At 35.0% G+C, this 18,404-nt stretch overlaps 1 protein-coding gene across 9 annotated transcripts in view; it reads right to left on the bottom strand.

The window, feature by feature from the left end:
- Positions 1 to 1,412: 1,412 nt before the first annotated feature.
- The window catches only part of LOC138329633 (1-phosphatidylinositol 4,5-bisphosphate phosphodiesterase delta-4-like), a 57,466-nt gene continuing 40,474 nt past the window's right edge, over positions 1,413 to 18,404 (bottom strand). For 8 of the 9 annotated variants that reach the window (XM_069276742.1, XM_069276740.1, XM_069276744.1 and 5 more), the window contains 15 exons: positions 15,769 to 15,835; positions 15,577 to 15,667; positions 15,226 to 15,343; positions 14,731 to 14,816; positions 14,248 to 14,368; positions 12,369 to 12,389; positions 10,126 to 10,211; positions 9,686 to 9,762; positions 7,499 to 7,688; positions 6,848 to 7,021; positions 6,440 to 6,550; positions 5,837 to 5,895; positions 5,354 to 5,489; positions 4,551 to 4,697; positions 1,413 to 4,069 (listed from right to left, as the gene is read on the bottom strand). In XM_069276742.1, coding sequence (XP_069132843.1) covers positions 3,981 to 4,069; positions 4,551 to 4,697; positions 5,354 to 5,489; positions 5,837 to 5,895; positions 6,440 to 6,550; positions 6,848 to 7,021; positions 7,499 to 7,688; positions 9,686 to 9,762; positions 10,126 to 10,211; positions 12,369 to 12,389; positions 14,248 to 14,368; positions 14,731 to 14,816; positions 15,226 to 15,343; positions 15,577 to 15,667; positions 15,769 to 15,835 — 1,573 coding nt within the window. In that variant the 3' untranslated portion in view covers positions 1,413 to 3,980. The remainder of the gene's footprint in view (positions 4,070 to 4,550; positions 4,698 to 5,353; positions 5,490 to 5,836; positions 5,896 to 6,439; positions 6,551 to 6,847; positions 7,022 to 7,498; positions 7,689 to 9,685; positions 9,763 to 10,125; positions 10,212 to 12,368; positions 12,390 to 14,247; positions 14,369 to 14,730; positions 14,817 to 15,225; positions 15,344 to 15,576; positions 15,668 to 15,768; positions 15,836 to 18,404) is intronic. The other variant, XM_069276738.1, reaches the window with a different exon arrangement.

Genomic DNA, 18,404 nt, shown 5'->3' with positions numbered 1-18,404 from the left:
ATATAGTCAATGAAGTCCTTAGATTGTATTTAATTTGATTGGTTGATATATTCAATGAGGCTATACTTTACATTTAATTTGATGATAGATATATTCAATGGAATCCCTAGTTTACATTGGTTGACATGTTTAACTGGTCACTAAATTTCATTAAATTTCATCAGATGACATATTCAATTGACTTCCTAGTTTACATTAAATTTGATTGGTTGATATATTCAATGACATCCTTATTTTACAATTAACTTCATTGGCAATACATGTTTATTCAATGGAGTCCTTAATTAACATTTACATTTTGTAATTTGATTCAATGGGGCCCCTTGTTTATGTTTAACTTCATTGTTTTATATTATGGCCTACCATACCTGCTTTACTATCCGTGTAATCTATCATTACCATTGTGTGATGGAACTAATGTATTTCTTGTTGAAAATGTTAATGAGTATTAATTGTGTTGATTTTATTAAGTTGAAATTAAATAATTTCCAACCAACTTCACGTGGGTATAGTTATTATCTTTAAATCTTTTGTTTAATTTAACCACTATTTTTTGCTCAAGACCAGGACATGAGTTTCTTGCATACATACTTCACAGGTTTATCGTGATGAGGAATGATTTCTCACACAGGACAAGAAGTCACTGCTATGATATGACTATGTCACCATTTTGTGTTGTGTAACCACATTGTAAATCACATCATCACTTTCATAACACATTTCAGAAGTATTGATAATGATGACATGAAAATAATTTGCAAAAAATTCCAAATGTTTTGATTTTGAAAAATTTGAAAAGATAACTAAACGTTAGTCTGTTCTGTTCTAACAGATATCTCAACCATTATGTAAGAGATTGACTGATCATCAAGTGGCAAAAATCACACGGAACACTCTGGGTTGGGATATCCCCATCTATAGACCAGTGTAAGATTCTATTTCTCCATGTGGTAGAAGGACCATGGTCTGGGATGCGATATCTCTCTGTATACAGACCAGTGTAAGATTCTATTTCTCTATTTTGGTAGAAGGACTTTATCAGACATACATCAATATTTGGTTGGCGCCAAGATTACTCTGAAATCTCTTGTTACAACTTCTGGTTTATCACTCAAATACATTCTATATATTCAGGCTGTCTTGCTCTGGGTAAGACAGAAAATTTTTACTCTCACAGGAAGTGCATATATCTCTGTGCAAAGGGTAGACATCCCTGTCTAAAATTGAGTGTAAGATTTTATTTCTCCTTGTTGTAGATATAAGGGGGTGGGGAGTTCATTTAAAATGTTCCCAACGTTTAGACTTTCTACCTTTCCACTCCACCCTCAAAACCTCATAAGTGCAGTAGGTGGGCTACATTTTATAAAGACCCATAGAAGTATTCAGATGAAATAACAACACAAACTATTAGATATATAACAAGTTTAAATTTATTTGTTTCTCTAGTCATAAATCATTAATTTCCTCTTGATATGTACAAAAGATAAACACATTGAGTGAGTTTATATTGCAGTTCAAGATTTTGAATATGAATTTAACGGAAAACATTAGTACAGATTCAAATATAGTTTGTTACAAAATATACCTTATTTAAATGAGACATCCTGTAAAAATTACCAATTTCATTGAGTGTTAGCTAGTTTAAACCTCTTAATTGGTCTCAAGGATTACCAATTAATAGAATGAACAAAAACATCTCAAGTTAAAAATTAAATCCTGAATGATTTAAGGTGTAATATTTAGTGACATCAGTAACAAAACTAAAAATAAGTGGATGTGAAGTTATCAACAACGGTGGGTGGGTGTCCACAACTACTATAATTTGTATAATGTCATCGATGTCATCGAGATATGATTACACAACCTAACCCTCCAACTAATCTAACTAAATCTACATTTGTGACCATCGTCCTACTCTAAAATATGTCCAAAAGTATGAAAAATAACATAACATATTCAACCCAATAAACGCCCCCTCCCAATCTTTTCAAAGCCTTTAAATTTCACTTTAATTGAATTGCAGGCAAAGATATGAAAACTATTGGTTTCTTTATTTGATTTCTTTTGCAAATTGTTATGGCTTACATTGTGCAATAATGTTGTGAAAGGGTAGTTTATTTTGCCCTCTCACTTAAAGATGCTCCACCGCCGACAGAGCATATATGATACTCATCATTTGAGCAATAATTGGTGTATAATTGTGTATATATGTGTCTAATAAACACAAAAAGTAATTTATAATAATCGATTTTGCTTTCGGTGTATGTACAATCAGTACTGCTTTCCATATAGGACATAGTGCCACAGAATTTTTTCTGGATGTAATTAATTATTTTTGTAATTTTTATCTTGAAGTAAAATCAGAAGCTGAAACTTTTATGTTGTGGTGATGGTGTAAAGTAAGTAACTTTTGTAACTGAAGAAAAATACTAAATTGTCTGCTCCTGTTTTTGATAGTGAAAATCTTTAAGTGCCCTGGGCATTTATTGGGTCAAATATGGTATACATGTATTCTCCTATTGAAAGATATATATTTACACATAATTACATAGTATTGGGTACTGAAAATTTAAACATTTCGGAAGACGATTTATTCAAAATACTCTGTCTATACGATTATAACAGCCGAATAGTAAAATGAGAAAACTCCTCTGTAAGCAGTTTATGTATTCTCAGCAGTATGGAATTTTTGTAACAGGAGAGGTGAAAATGTTGGTTAGAACCTGGGAGCTACCTGATCACCAATGATTGACCTAGCCCAGTCTGCTACATTTTCTTCAATCAAAGAGAATTACAAATCAGCAGTAATTTGTACATACATGTACATGTATCAATGTATGAGCAATGTATCTTTTACGAAATATTGTAAATGAGAATTAAAAATATGATCAAATTAAACGAAACGAGTCCAAATTTAATATTCTACAACCAGCTATGTATACGAGTACAGATATAAAATATCACATTCAGTGTATAATGCCACACTTCCTTAATTGGACGCTGTAACTGACAACATTATAAATAGGTTCAAAATTTCATAACAATGATAATAAAAATCACAGGTGCGGGTTAATGACCCAATGCTTTACAATCACTAACATAATCTAAATCTAACAATAGGGCGAGAGTACGCTCGCCCTAAAGATGTATCGTACATATCAAGACATTATCCATCCAAAACATTTCCTTTTAATTTTATTTTTTCATTTCTGATGGAAGTTCCTTCCATTAAGTTCATTTAATTGAAACCTGATAAAGATATAACTTTATGTAAATATATGGATGTATATTGTACAATGTATAGTGTTATTTTATACATTCTGTTAAACATGTATAGGTAAAATACTTAAGTGGCTTTTTATATTTAGTTATAAATCTACCTAATTATTAACCTTAATGTTCTCAGATGAACATATATCAAAAAGGAGAGAGAGAGAGAGAGAGAGAGAACATGTTTAAAACTATTACACAATCATATATGACATAATTAAATAAATGTTAGCATTCTTTCATTCAACCTTGTTTTCATTTTCACAACTTTTAACAAGCCTAGGTCCATGTTGTACAACTCTGGAATAGATTTCCTAGTTACCAGTACAAATAGGTTGGTACCGTCGGACCCAGGCTTAAAGTTCCATAAATCTGCATGCAATCATAAAAGTCAGGATACACCTCCAGCAGCAGTTCCTTGATCTGTACTTCTCATAAAAAAACAAGTAAGAAAGGGTCCATTTATACAAAGCAGATCTTCGCTAAGTAAATGTAAACTCATCCTAGTGAAGGATACTAGGGTTATCAAGGCATCACATAGTTTTATTGCTTAGATAAAAATCTCGGTGGTAAGAAATCTTGTATCTCTAGTCATCCTCCTCTGCGAGGAAATCAACAACTAAGACAAGGTGGTCTACACTAAATGGTCAGACCGGCAGTCTTCTCCTCTGATTGGTCAGGTCACGACTCGCATCATCAGCTACCGTAGTTCACACATCTTGTATGTCAGTATGGACGAATATTAACGCCTGGGGCATTTGGTCACCTGTCCGGTTATACAATGGGAAGTGGCGATAGCCTGAAACAAATACCCGTTATACATTGATTAATGGTCAGGGTCATTTAAGGATGTGCCAGGTATAGGAGGTGCAGGAGAGCCCGAGTACCCATGGTCACCACCTGGCCACTGCCCCACATAGGGCTTGAACTTGTGACCAAGAGGTGGAGGGTTTGTGGTAATTTATCACATCTTTAACTTTGAAGCATTTATAATTTAATAAACATGTATGCAAAATATTTTGGAATATTTTTTGCAAGCTTGTAAATATTATTACACAAGTAAAAGGGATTTTTTAAAAGAATTATTTTTAAAAGATAAATTTCCTCTGACAAGTAACATCAAGCAATTTGAAAATTTTAGCTCAATACAATATATGGAAAATTTGAAATTGATTGCACCTGAAAATGATAAGCAATCAAAACATGAGGCTTATGATACACCTTAAAGCGATGTTAACACAGCATTCATGAGGTAGGATACACCCTTAACTGATATTTACCTTGTTGGAGACAAGACATTGGGATGACATAGTAGCCAATGAAATCGTCTACATATCTGTCGCTATCATACACGGCGAATCGTAACAACACCAGCTCGGGGAAGTTTAAGGTGAAGCTGACAGTCTCATTCCACTGAGGGTTGAAACCTACAACACACAAACAACGATTCTATCATTCACTGCATCTGTAGTAGTCGTTTTCTAATTATGGAAGTAAGAATGTCTCAATATCCCACATAATATACAGGACTGTGACTGATCCTATTTCCCAGCTAAAGTCCCAACTAATCCCTCTAGTTTTTTAAAAAGTCATCTTATGATGTTTCTGATCACATCTGACATTATTTGTTTCTCCTAAATATTGTTCAATCAGAGGGAATCCTTTCAACAGAGGATGAATCCCATCCCAGAATATATGAACTCATTAAGAGAGGATGAATAACATCCCAGAATAAATGAACTCACTTCAAAAAAAGTCATTTTGTAGTTTTAGAAATCATAAATGGTAAACTTTAAACATGGACATAAATATTGAGCTATGTGATAGATGATACCTATGTACATGTCGATTTTGTGGCTCCCGGGACATCGTTTTTCTCAAACAATTTTGATGGGCAAAATATACGGATAGTAGATTTTTTTTCCAGCATTTTCAGCCGCAAAAAGTACCTGCACAAAGTACACTGTTGCACAAGTTACATGAGTTTTTACGGTAAATATTGAGCTATGTGATAGATGATACCTATTGCCTATCATAGTTTTGAAAGACATTTTAGTCTGTTGAATGGTTTCAATGAACTCACCATTGTTTTGAATTACACTTGTCTTCACTTGCTGGTTGTCAGACTTGGCTCCATGTACTTCAATCTTGATGAATGGGTCAATTACCTCCCCTTTCTTGGAATCTTTTGGCTTAGGAATCTGGTAGCCACTGATTATCTATATCAAAGACACACAGAGTAAATTATAAATGCTACAAGTAAAATATCTCACAGATGATTTCGTTTTATTTAGGCCATTCTAATTTGTGCTCAGCAGATTAAAAACCAAATACATAATGTCATCAACTCTCGGAATTGATTATATATATGTAGAACATTTTAAAAATGTATGGTCGGTTGTTTAATTAAATTCGAATTTTCATTTTAATATTTTAATCATAATTGATTCTTTTTTATCCTGAGGAGCTCTTGTAGTATTAAGTTGTTGCTTGGAATTTTTTTCTCTTTCCCTCACATATGTTCTGTATTCCATGTGTTTTGTCAGTTTCTTTGATAATACCATACCTTCATTTTTAGTCTCTTCTTCTTCGTTGGTTTAGCCAATTGAGCAGCAAACTTCTCTTCTGAAAACAACAAAATTACATTGGTGCAGACATGTTTTATCAAAGTTTTTAATCACACCATCAAACCAATAATAATAGATACTGGGTTTGTAATACACATCTGTTAAACTAGGCAACCATTTTAGCTCAGAAGTTTTACTAACACTCTATCTACTGAAAACCATGTTTTAATAGATACAAATAATTTTCACGTAATTTAGCAAGTCAGCTCAAACACGAATTCAAATGTTTCACAAATAATTGTATAAAATGTAAATACATGAATATATGGATACATGATTGTCAGTTAGAGCCCTTGATCTAAAATATATATATTGGGAAATATGTTGAAAATAATGAAAATACCAAATATTGTATACATTAAATAACGAAGCTTCCAGTATAAGGTCTAACTAGGTGGTAATGGCAATTTGCGCTGATAATACAGTACCACATGACCAACTTGGTAACTTAATAGTTTTGTATTTGTTATACATAATACGTACCTGAAAGTTGGAAGTCTGGTTTAAGTGTGTATTCAGAACCTCTGTTACTTAATACATACCTGACAGTTGGAAGTCTGGTTTAAGTATGTATCCAGATCCTCCGTTATCCATGAACTTCCCGTGAAGAAGCTGCATCGGTTCTCCCCCTGTCGTCTGGAAGTTCAGTGCCACTGTCACAGACAATAAACATCATGAGATCACACAGGAACAGACTGATTTTCTATACTTGTATCATTTATAAACTAGATAATGCTTGTATGACTAGAACACCACTGACAATAGCAAGAAGACTTTTAAAGAGCTTGGTCACTGTATTTTATAATTCCATATTCAGTATCAACCTGAACTCAGTTTATGTGTATGCTGCAGGATATTGGTTTGACACCAACAGAACATGATTTTATAAGCCACTTCACTTTCAGTCGGAATAGCTTAAAAATAAAGAATTCTGACGTTCGCCTACATACCCACTTGACAGCCTGCAGCCCACATTGGTACGGGGTTGTAGTTACTCGAATCGGTCCGAGACCCAGATGGGTACGTCCTCACCAACATATGATGTGACAATCTGTTAACACCTTTTATTTCATCTTTGATCATCTTTAGGACTTTACTCTCCCCCAGAGACACAAATATACCATCTGAAACAGATATAACAGTCATCTTATCAAATTTTCATAAATAGACAGTTTATATAAAGAACACATTTCATGAGAAAAGAAATATACAGTGCATGTATTTATGCTCTTATGTTACAAGTGTGTATAGATCTTCTTCTCAAATCTTAACCTTCCAGAATGAATAGAAAATGAAACAGCATACAGTAAAACACCTTTATAACAAACATTCTGATGAGTTCATTTTTATTCCCTATCAATGTTTCTATGCAAATTCTGTGATATGTCTAAAAACACACTTTTTTTAGTAATGCTTTTAATGAAGTGATTTTGTAATTGGTACCCAGAGATTCATTATAACAATGCTTTCCTGTAAAATATCATCAATTGAAATATTTGTCATTGTTGTTATCCTCCTCTTCTTCATCCTCATCATCTTTCCTTACTGATTTATCCTTGGTAAAGCACTGAGCAATGTAAATAAAGAGAAATATAACTTACTTGATGCGATTGACTCGTCTATGGACTTGAAGCTGATGGCCTTCATGCCGACCGCATCAGAGAACTGTTTGGAGAGTTTGTGTTTGTTTTTGGCCTTACTCTTCACCTCTTCCTGACTCTCAGCGGCCTCATCTTCCTCGTCACTCACCTCCGCCTCATCTGTACTGTGACTCCACGGCAACTTCTTACCCTGTGGGGCACAAGACAGGAGACATGTAATACAATGCTAACTTCTTACCCTGTGGGGCACAAGACAGGAGACATGTAATACAATGCTAACTTCTTACCCTGTGGGGCACAAGACAGGAGACATGTAATACAATGCTAACTTCTTACCCTGTGGGGCACAAGACAGGAGACATGTAATACAATGCTAACTTCTTACCCTGTGGGACACAAGACAGGAGACATGTAATACAATGCTAACTTCTTACCCTGTGGGGCACAAGACAGGAGACATGTAATACAATGCTAACTTCTTACCCTGTGGGGCACAAGACAGGAGACATGTAATACAATGCTAACTTCTTACCCTGTGGGGCACAAGACAGGGGACATGTAATACAATGCTAACTTCTTACCCTGTGGGGCACAAGACAGGACCCTGTGGGACACAACAAGACAGGAGACATGTAATACAATGCTAACTTCTTACCCTGTGGGGCACAAGACAGGAGACATGTAATACAAGCTTACTTCTTACACTGTGGGGCACAAGACAGGAGATGTGTAATACAATGCTAACTTCTTACCCTGTGGGGCACTAGACAGGAGATGTGTAATACAATGCTAACTTCTTACCCTGTGGGGCACAAGACAGGAGATGTGTAATACAATGCTAACTTCTTACCCTGTGGGGCACAAGACAGGAGACATGTAATACAATGCTAACTTCTTACCCTGTGGGGCACAAGACAGGAGACATGTAATACAATGCTAACTTCTTACCCTGTGGGGCACAAGACAGGAGACATGTAATACAATGCTAACTTCTTACCCTGTGGGGCACAAGACAGGAGACATGTAATACAATGCTTAAATTCTTACCCTGTGGGGCACAAGACAGGAGACATGTAATACAATGCTAACTTCTTACCCTGTGGGGCACAAGACAGGAGACATGTAATACAAGCTTACTTCTTACACTGTGGGGCACAAGACAGGAGATGTGTAATACAATGCTAACTTCTTACCCTGTGGGGCACTAGACAGGAGATGTGTAATACAATGCTAACTTCTTACCCTGTGGGGCACTAGACAGGAGATGTGTAATACAATGCTAACTTCTTACCCTGTGGGGAACAAGACAGAAGATGTGTAATACAATGCTAACTTCTTACCCTGTGGGGCACAAGACAGGAGACATGTAATACAAGCTAACTTCTTACCCTATGCGGCACAGGACAGGAGACATGTAATACAATGCTAAATTCTTACCCTGTGGGGCACAATTCTTACAAGATGTCTTACCTTACCCTGTGGGGCACAAGACAGGAGACATGTAATACAATGCTAACTTCTTACCCTGTGGGGCACAAGACAGGAGACATGTAATACAATGCTAAATTCTTACCCTGTGGGGCACAAGACAGGAGACATGTAATACAATGCTAAATTCTTACCCTGTGGGGCACAAGACAGGAGACATGTAATACAATGCTAACTTCTTACCCTGTGGGGCACAAGACAGGAGACATGTAATACAATGCTAACTTCTTACCCTGTGGGGCACAAGACAGGAGACGTGTAATACAATGCTAAATTCTTACCCTGTGGGGCACAAGACAGGAGACATGTAATACAATGCTAAATTCTTACCCTGTGGGGCACAAGACAGGAGACATGTAATACAATGCTAACTTCTTACCCTGTGGGGCACAAGACAGGAGACATGTAATGCAATGCTAACTTCTTACACTATGGGGCACAAGACAGGAGATGTGTAATACAATGCTAAATTCTTACCCTGTGGGACACAAGACAGGAGACGTGTAATACATGCTAAATTCTTACCCTGTGGGGCACAAGACGAACTCGGAACCAAGAGATGGAGGGCTAGTGGTAATATGTCTTGACACCTTAACCACTCTGCCACCTTGAACACATCCTAAGTTAACACCCTACCATGAGAACATTATCAGTTAATATGGATGTCCTGACTGAATTGACTATGAACACATCATTTACCTTTAGTATAATCTTGCCCATCAGGTCAGCAGGAGATGGAATCTTGTCTGGTAGTTCAGTAGGAGCATACACTAAATCTGAAAAATAATTTAACCAAAATAATTGATTAAGTTCCATAAATTAATAATGCTGTACATTTGGGCATGTGTGACTCAGTAAAAAAAAGAACCTCATTTTAGAATAATGGGTAGCATATTTTTCAAAATCCATTCATTATTAGCCTTCAGTTTTCAGCCAATCAACAAACAAATGTTTTCACATACAATATACTTAAAACACATATCAAGGTGTTCAACATGTAAATTTGCTTGTTTAAACACACAGAAAAGCAGCGCTAGGTAACAGCAGATTAGTATTATAATAATACATATCAATTTACTATCACAACAAATCATAGCTGATTTAATTATACTTTGAACATTCAGAAAAGCGCTACTCACCTCCTAAAATGCTGCGTATGTGTCTGGCCATGATAGTCTGCTGTTTTATAGAACAATGGTTCTCAATAGACAAGATCACGGGGTACCTATAACAGACAAATGTTTAATGGTTTTAATGAAATATCTATAGACTCCTGGTCATTTCCTTCTGCTCTGCTGATATCCTCCATTTATGTCAACATTATTTGCTGACGTATTATTGTGTAATTATATGATAAGTCTAAATATTTAGTCTACAAGTCTAAATTTTTAGTCAATAAGTCTTAATATTTAATAAGACGTTTGGATGAACAGACAAACCTTTTTTTGGGTCTTTATTTTTACCTTGAACTTTCAACCTTTACGGAATATTCAGAGTCTTCAGAATGTTTATATTATTTCCAATCATACATAGCTGGCTAATTATGGTAAGATATACATCTTTTATATATGTAGAAATATGAATATGTTCAATCACAAGTTTAAACAAGCTGATACAAATGAACGGATAAAAGAATATCTCACATACCTTAGTTCAAAAGTTTCCAAGATTTTAATATTTGTTACATTTAGTAACAACGAAAACACCATGTATTACTGATATAATTTGCTCATATATTAAACATTTAAGAGGTGAAATAAAAATAATCTTAATAAAGGGAAGTGAAGAAAAGCAAGCATGGACAAAGCCTAATTTCCAAAAACATGAAAGAAGATGAATCATAATATCATTTACATTATATAAATAATTGATTAATTTTAATATGATTGCATGAAGGTTTCAAGCTGTTGTCGCAGCCAATGATACTTTTATTATTTTTTTAATGCAAGGTATTTGTTGTTACTAGTGGTTGGATATATCAATAAAATTATTTAAACACACTGGTCACTAGAGCATAAATGATATAATCATTATTGTAAAAGTAATTTCTAGCTGTTAATAAAAATCTTAGATTTGACCAATTATCTCCCCTTAATCAATCCTGATCTGTTTGTGTATTGGCTATGACTACAATATAAATTCATTACTGAGTTATACACAGTGTAGTAGCGTTGTCTGTGATCAATCTAACACCAGGTTCCAAACTAGGGGTAAGGTGGGCTGGGGTGAGTGGGGGTAAACTTCAGCTGAGGTAAAACTTAAGGGAGATAATTTGGGATTTCACTTCAGCGGAAAAACTGAAGGATTTGAAGGCCTGTTAAAAATTGATCTCCCAAAAACTGTAGCGAAGATTTCAAATTTCATCTACTTAATTCATTTCAACAATATTCAATGCATTTGTATATTCATATATCTAGCATTTTAGCAACATGATGTAGGAATAGTTACAAAAAAATAACAGGAATTTACAAGATCAAACAACTTTCTTTCAATTTATTAATGTTCCTTCAGGCTTTAACATACAAACTTACAACCCTAAAATTTGACTAAATTCCACAGAAATGAATAAGAGGCTTATGCAGCATATATCAGAAAATGTTTGGAAGTCAGCATAACAGAGCAGGCATTGATGTATTAAGTCTGATCAGACCATATATAAGAGATGTATAGCACATGGTCTATTTGTAGTGACTGTGACCATGACCTTTAGAAACTTTTATCATCACATGGATGACCTTGCTCCTCTGGTCTTGAAAGTGATCTCTGGCCGAAATATTTGTATAAACATGATAAAGAATAAGTTGGCCAGGAGAAATGGAGAGAGTATTGCTTAGATTTTCTGATTGAAACAAATATAACATTGCATGACCTTTGACCCTTTTGACTTGAACTTTATTCTCAAACAAGCACATTTAGATCTGCTAGAACTATGTTTGATTTTGAACAGTTTGTAGTACATGTAATTATTGGATGTGTTTTCTATTATGTAAAGCTAAAATCAAGACACAACATCAAGTTTGTGATCCTTGAACAATAATGTGAGAGAATGGAAAATCAAATACAACAAAATACCAAGGTTACAGTGCGTCTGTGATCCTAGCCCAAAACAGAAATATAATAGGTCAAGGCTATGCTAGCCATTGTGGCTCTACGGCAAAATTAAAAACAGCAAATTAAAACTTGACATCATATTAAGACTAATTTTAATGGAAACACATTTAAAACCATGTTACAACAATCTATGTATCAAGTGTTTAATAGCTACAGAAATCATATGATGTGTTAAACAGAAAGACAGAAGACTCACACACGTGAGTAGAAAATAAACCACACATGTAAGTGATAGAAAAAATGGCTGAAAAATAAACCTGGCAGCAATTACCTTTTATCACTGTGATCCCTTCTGTTAAGTAAAAAGCATGCACAAAACACGAGGCATTATAAATAGATGTGTGATATCTCGTGTGTGTTACGTTACATCAGTAAGTTGTAAACCTTTACAAGGCAACAGGACGAGGTTGTAGAAGAATGCTAATTAAATATAATGACTATATATGGGGTTCTAGTAGAATTCTGATTATATATAATCACTATATACGGGGTTCTAGTAGAATTCTGATTATATATAATCACTATATATGGGGTTCTACTATATACGGGGTTCTAGCAGAATTCTGATCATACATAATCACTATATATGGGGTTCTAGTAGAATTCTGATTATATATAATCACTATATATGGGGTTCTAGTAGAATTCTGATTATATATAATCACTATATATGGGGTTCTAGTAGAATTCTGATTATATATAATCACTATATATGGGGTTCTAGTAGAATTCTGATTATATATAAATCACTATATATGGGGTTCTAGTAGAATTCTGATTATATATAATGACTTTATATGGGGTTCTAGTAGAATTCTGATTATATATAATCACTATATATGGGGTTCTAGCAGAATTCTGATCATATATAATCACTATATATGGGGTTCTAGTAGAATTCTGATTATATATAATCACTATATATGGGGTTCTAGTAGAATTCTAATTATATATAATCACTATATATGGGGTTTTAGTAGAATTCTGATTATATATAATGACTTTATATGGAGTTAAGGAATCAATAAGTTTAACGCTGAATACATTAAAAAGGTGTATTGTCCTTTTACTTCAGATGGTGCTTCAGAAATTATCAAAAGAGACAAATGCTTATGTATACAGAATGAGAATAATATATAAACCATAAATGTCTTTCTAAGAGTAAAATGAAAGGTGTTTTTCAGTACATTGTCAAGTGCAATGCTGGCTAAATGAGAGTAAGAGAATTGATATATGGTAACTGTTTATAAAAGTCCTAGATATGTTGATACAGAAGAAGTCACCGATTACCATGCCAAATAGAGTAACTCACTCACCCTCAAATGTCAATTACAAAGATAGAGTGATAGACCTAGGTACCCAGTAGATTACAATTTCCAAGTTTTCTTAAGAGTTCAAGGGTCACTTATAAGTCAGGTGTTACCATTAGGTCATAGGTCATCTATAGATCAGGGGTCACTTAAAGGAAATTGATTCCCAAATGAATCAACCAACCAAGTTTCAGGTTATACTATAGTTCAGGGACCACATATAGGTCAGGGGTCATAAAATTACAATATATGTAAGACTCTGATTACAGTTTTATAAATCCCAAGATAATATATGCTATCCAAAGGAATGTACTCCAATGACAATTGTAACCTGTCCTAGTCTGATATAAGGATGGTCTCTGTGTTGGTGGTCGCGGGAGTGTTAGTATAACTACAGGTAGGCCATGCATTTTGTATACAGCAAGATGTTATTCACAAGATTAAAGCATGCCTTATTGTTATTAATTACAGCTTCCACAGTGTAACTCTAGGGAACTAAATTACATAGATATATATATACTCCAAAGTGACATATACTGATCATATAGATAGAAATACTACAGCTAAAATATATATGGTGAATCTTAAGAAATATTTCCCACAGTGAACAGTTAAAAGAGGCTTGCTGAATATATATAAATGTTAAAAGAGGCTTGCTGAATATATATAAATGTACGTGCTCTATGTTAGTATATAGACAATTGTGAATTCTGACCTTCAGTGACCTTGAGTACAATAATGTCACAGTTCTGATACCAGGTTACCATGGAAACTTGTTGCCATGGAGTTCCGAGTATCAATAATATTATCATCCCCCTAAAACCTGAGGATTTTACTTACGGTGACGAGTGGAAGGCATAGTCTTTTATGGCACCTATCACATCACGGAACAGAATCTTAGAAGTGAGCGTGTAACCGTGGTAAATAACAGGCTCATCATCTGGACCGTCCCAACAATCAACTGTAAACAAAAACATGTGTTTGATGATCCTTATACCTACCATAATAAACACATTTACTCTCATAACTAAAACAAATCAATCTTGTTGTTCCTATAATACCGGTCCAATAACTTATTGCCAATGCAGTAGTAATGGTAAAATCGGTCTTAGCGATCATCCCTGCATAAATTCTACCTGTGTAATAAGACCAATGTTTTGTGGTCTCAAACGCTTAATTTCAACACAATTTAACCTTTGTATACTTATTTTCCCTAAACACACTTTTCTATTGATGGCCTTTATAGACAGGTTTGAATGATTACTGATGTTACCTGTATTTCAAATATTTCAAGTTGTTGTATCCGATGACAAAATAACTTACGTTCGACACATCGACAGCCTCGTGACAGGGCGGTAATGTAGGCCTCGACACGGCTAGGGCCTTTCAGCTGGTCTTCAACTAAATACCTGTAAAATAAGTATGTCATTTATATAGACCTGAATACATGTCAAATAAAACCCAGTATTGTACTGATTTATGAAACATTTTATCTGTAATCTTTATCGTAATTTTAGAGCAGATATTCGCAAAATATCAATAAAACATTACATCCGATTTTTAATAGCAACCGTATTTGTCGGTACAGATTATTTACCATACATCTTATATGCTTTCTTTTGGCTTTACATTCTATTCACATGCTGCCAGGGTCATTTAAGGATGTGCAAAAAATGGAGATGGAGGAAAACCAGAGAACCCGGAGAAAATCCACCACTCACCCACATGTGATTCAAGCTCAAAAGTCAGATGTTGAGGGCTTGTGATGTTGGAACACCTTAACCACTAAGCCACTGTGGCCTCCCTGTTTGTACTTACGTGTTATGTGATGACGATATATAATAATTTGTGATGGGTTGTGTCATGTCTTGGTACACACGACGACACGATGGGTTAAACATTTGTTGGTCTCGACTTGTAAGGAATGTTCGGAAACCTATAATTGCAATCACACCAGTTTTTAATTACTCAAGAAGGAAAGATATAAACACTGTATCTAAGAGAACATCAGATAGTTTGATAAATTAAAGAAACTTGTGTAAAACAAACAACCTGACATTGTATTATAAATGAAGACAGAAGCCAGAAACTATAAAACTATATGAGAACTCAACTGAGATCACAATTTAAAGGGATTATCTCCCTTAGGATGGTAAGAAATATCTGTACCTATAAGGCTCATATGGTCATCTAACTGTAGCTGTTTCTGCGGCTCATATGCAGCGATAATCTCGTTGACATCATCGTCCTGCATGGCTAACTGTAAGTAACAAAGTATTAAATACATAATATCACAACACAGGAAATAATTTTGCTTTTCAAAATAGAGATTAATTTCCACATAATGGGAAGTAACTCTACCTTTTGGTCATTTCTTAAGAAGCGTTGAAGGTCCTGGCAATCCATGTAACCTTTGCCTCCATCATACCTGTAAAGGTCAAAGTACACAGTTCAGAGTTTACATGTAAAGGTCAGGGTTTACATCTAGATGACCAGATTTTAAGGACACGGAATATATGTAAAGATCACAATAGTTTTGTTAAGGTCAGAGGTCAAAGTAAACAAGGACATAGTCATTCAGATCCCCCGCCAATGGAGATATCAAAGCTGAAGTAAGTTTGATTGTGGAGACTTATGTGTATGAAAAAAAAACAGGAAAAAGGAAGTTGAGCTAAAGAAAGATGGAGTATAATTCAAGTAGAGCGGGGCTGCAATTGTTGAATCAGGTATACAGCCTTGACATTTGTTGGCGATAATTTTCCCGTTTTTTTAAATATTTTACTCCACGCAGTATTAAATTCAAGGTCTGTGTTGTCTTATGTCTTAAGATACATATATCATTCATATTTGACCGCAGTTTTAAATTCATATTTTCTTTCATTCACCAAATAACACTGCCACGAATATAATCCAAATGTTTTTTCTTTCTTTTCTGGTAAGGGCAGATACAGCAAGGTGAATAGTTTTATGAATGTGAAGCATATAGGTGAAAAAACTATTAACCTGTTTATAACTAGTACAATGACAGTGTCATAAAGGGCCTAAAAAGAATGTGTCTATGAAGTTTCGTGGAAATATCTCTGCTGGTTTTAGAGTTATGCTCTGGAAATGAGCCTGCTACAAAAATATGATATTTTCAGCAATGTTTCCATGGTTACAGAAAAAAGCACAAAAAGTGAAAACCTAAAAATAGCAAAAGGCACTACTAGACCATAAGAACAATGTGTCTATGAAGTTTCATGGAAATATCTCTGCTGGTTTTAGAGTTGTGCTCCGGAAACGATTTTTGCACAAAAATCTGCCATTTTCAGCAATGTTTCCATGGTTACAGAAAAAAGTACAAAAAGTGAAAACCTTGAAATAGCAAAAGGCACTACTAGACCATAAGACTAATGTGCCTATGGAGTTCCGTGCATATATCTCAACCGGTTTTCCAGTTATGCTGGGAAAACGAACCTGGTATAAAAATATGATATTTTCAGCAATGTTTCCATGGTTAAGGAAAAAGTGCAAAAAATGAAAACCTAAAAATAGCAAAAGGCACCACTAGACCATAAGAACAATGTGTCTATGAAGTTTCATGGAAATATCTCTGCTGGTTTTAGAGTTGTGCTCCCGAAACGATTCTTACACAAAAATCTGCCATTTTCAGCAGTGTTTCCATGGTTACAGAAAAAAGTACAAAAAGTGAAAACCTTAAAATAGAAAAAGGCACTACTAGACCATAAGACTAATGTGTCTATGAAGTTTCGTGGAAATATCTCTTCTGGTTTTAGAGTTATGCTCCGGAAACAAACCTGGTACAAAAATATGATATTTTCAGCAATGTTTCCATGGTTACGGAAAAAATGCAAAAAATGAAAACCTAACAAGAGATCCCAGAGGGATCTTGGCGCCCACCTAAGAACGATCTTTGTCTGACAAAGGAAAGAGGGATCTTTTCTCTGCTTTTCAAGCTTTTACTACATATTACTACACATGAAATTTCAGAAAGATCCTTTGGCTGCTTTCTGAGATATATAACGGTAACAAACTTTAATTATCAAAATACTTGATGGCTACCTGTCGGCCATCTTGTTCACCGATTGGTCCTAAAATGCAATATGCACAACTAGACCCCTAGAAGAACCTGCACATACAATTTGAGACAGATCCCTTCAGTACATTCTTAGACATAGCGGAAAAAAACTTCAATTGTCAAAATCCAAGATGGCGTTCTGTCGGCCATCTTGTTCACTAATCAGTACCAAAATGCAATATGCATAACCAGGGACCTAGGGGAACCTGCACATGAAATTTGAGACAGATCCCTTCAGTACTTTCTAAGAAATAGTGGTAACAAGCTTCAATTATCAAAATCCAAGATGGCGTCTTGTTCACCGATGGGTCTGAAAATGCAATATGCACAACTAGACCCCTAGGGGAACCTGCACATGCAATTTGATACAGATCCCTAGAGTACTTTCTGACAAATAGTGGTAACAAGCCTTAACTATCAAAATCCAAGATGGCGGCCCGGCAGCCATCTTGTTAATCAATCGGTCCCAAAATGCAATATGCACAACTAGGCCTCTAGGGGAACTTACATGTGAAATTTGAGAAAGATCCCTTCAGTTCATTCTGAGAAATAGCGGTAACAAACTTTAACTATCACAATCCAAGATGGCTGCCTGGCACCCATTTTGTTGATCGATTGGTCCCAAAATACAATATGCACAACTAGGGCCCTAGGGAAACCTACATATGAAATTTGAGAAACATCCCTTCAGTACTTTCTGAAAAATAGCGGTAACAAGAATTGTTAATGGACGGAAGGACGGACGGACAGACGGTCGGACGGAACCCATTTGTATATCCCCTGCCAACTTCGTTGGGCGGGGGATAATAAACCATAGTACATATCTAAAGGATAAGGTATAAAGATAAAAAAATGTGTAAAGGTTAATGTATAAAGGTCAGAGGTCAAGGTTTACATTTAATTGTCAAGGTCTTAATGT

Source organism: Argopecten irradians, chromosome 8, assembly GCF_041381155.1.
Source record: "Argopecten irradians isolate NY chromosome 8, Ai_NY, whole genome shotgun sequence".
NCBI lineage: Eukaryota > Metazoa > Mollusca > Bivalvia > Pectinida > Pectinidae > Argopecten > Argopecten irradians.
The sequence above is the reverse complement of the archived record's forward strand: the minus strand, read 5'-3'. Positions and strand labels throughout refer to the sequence as shown.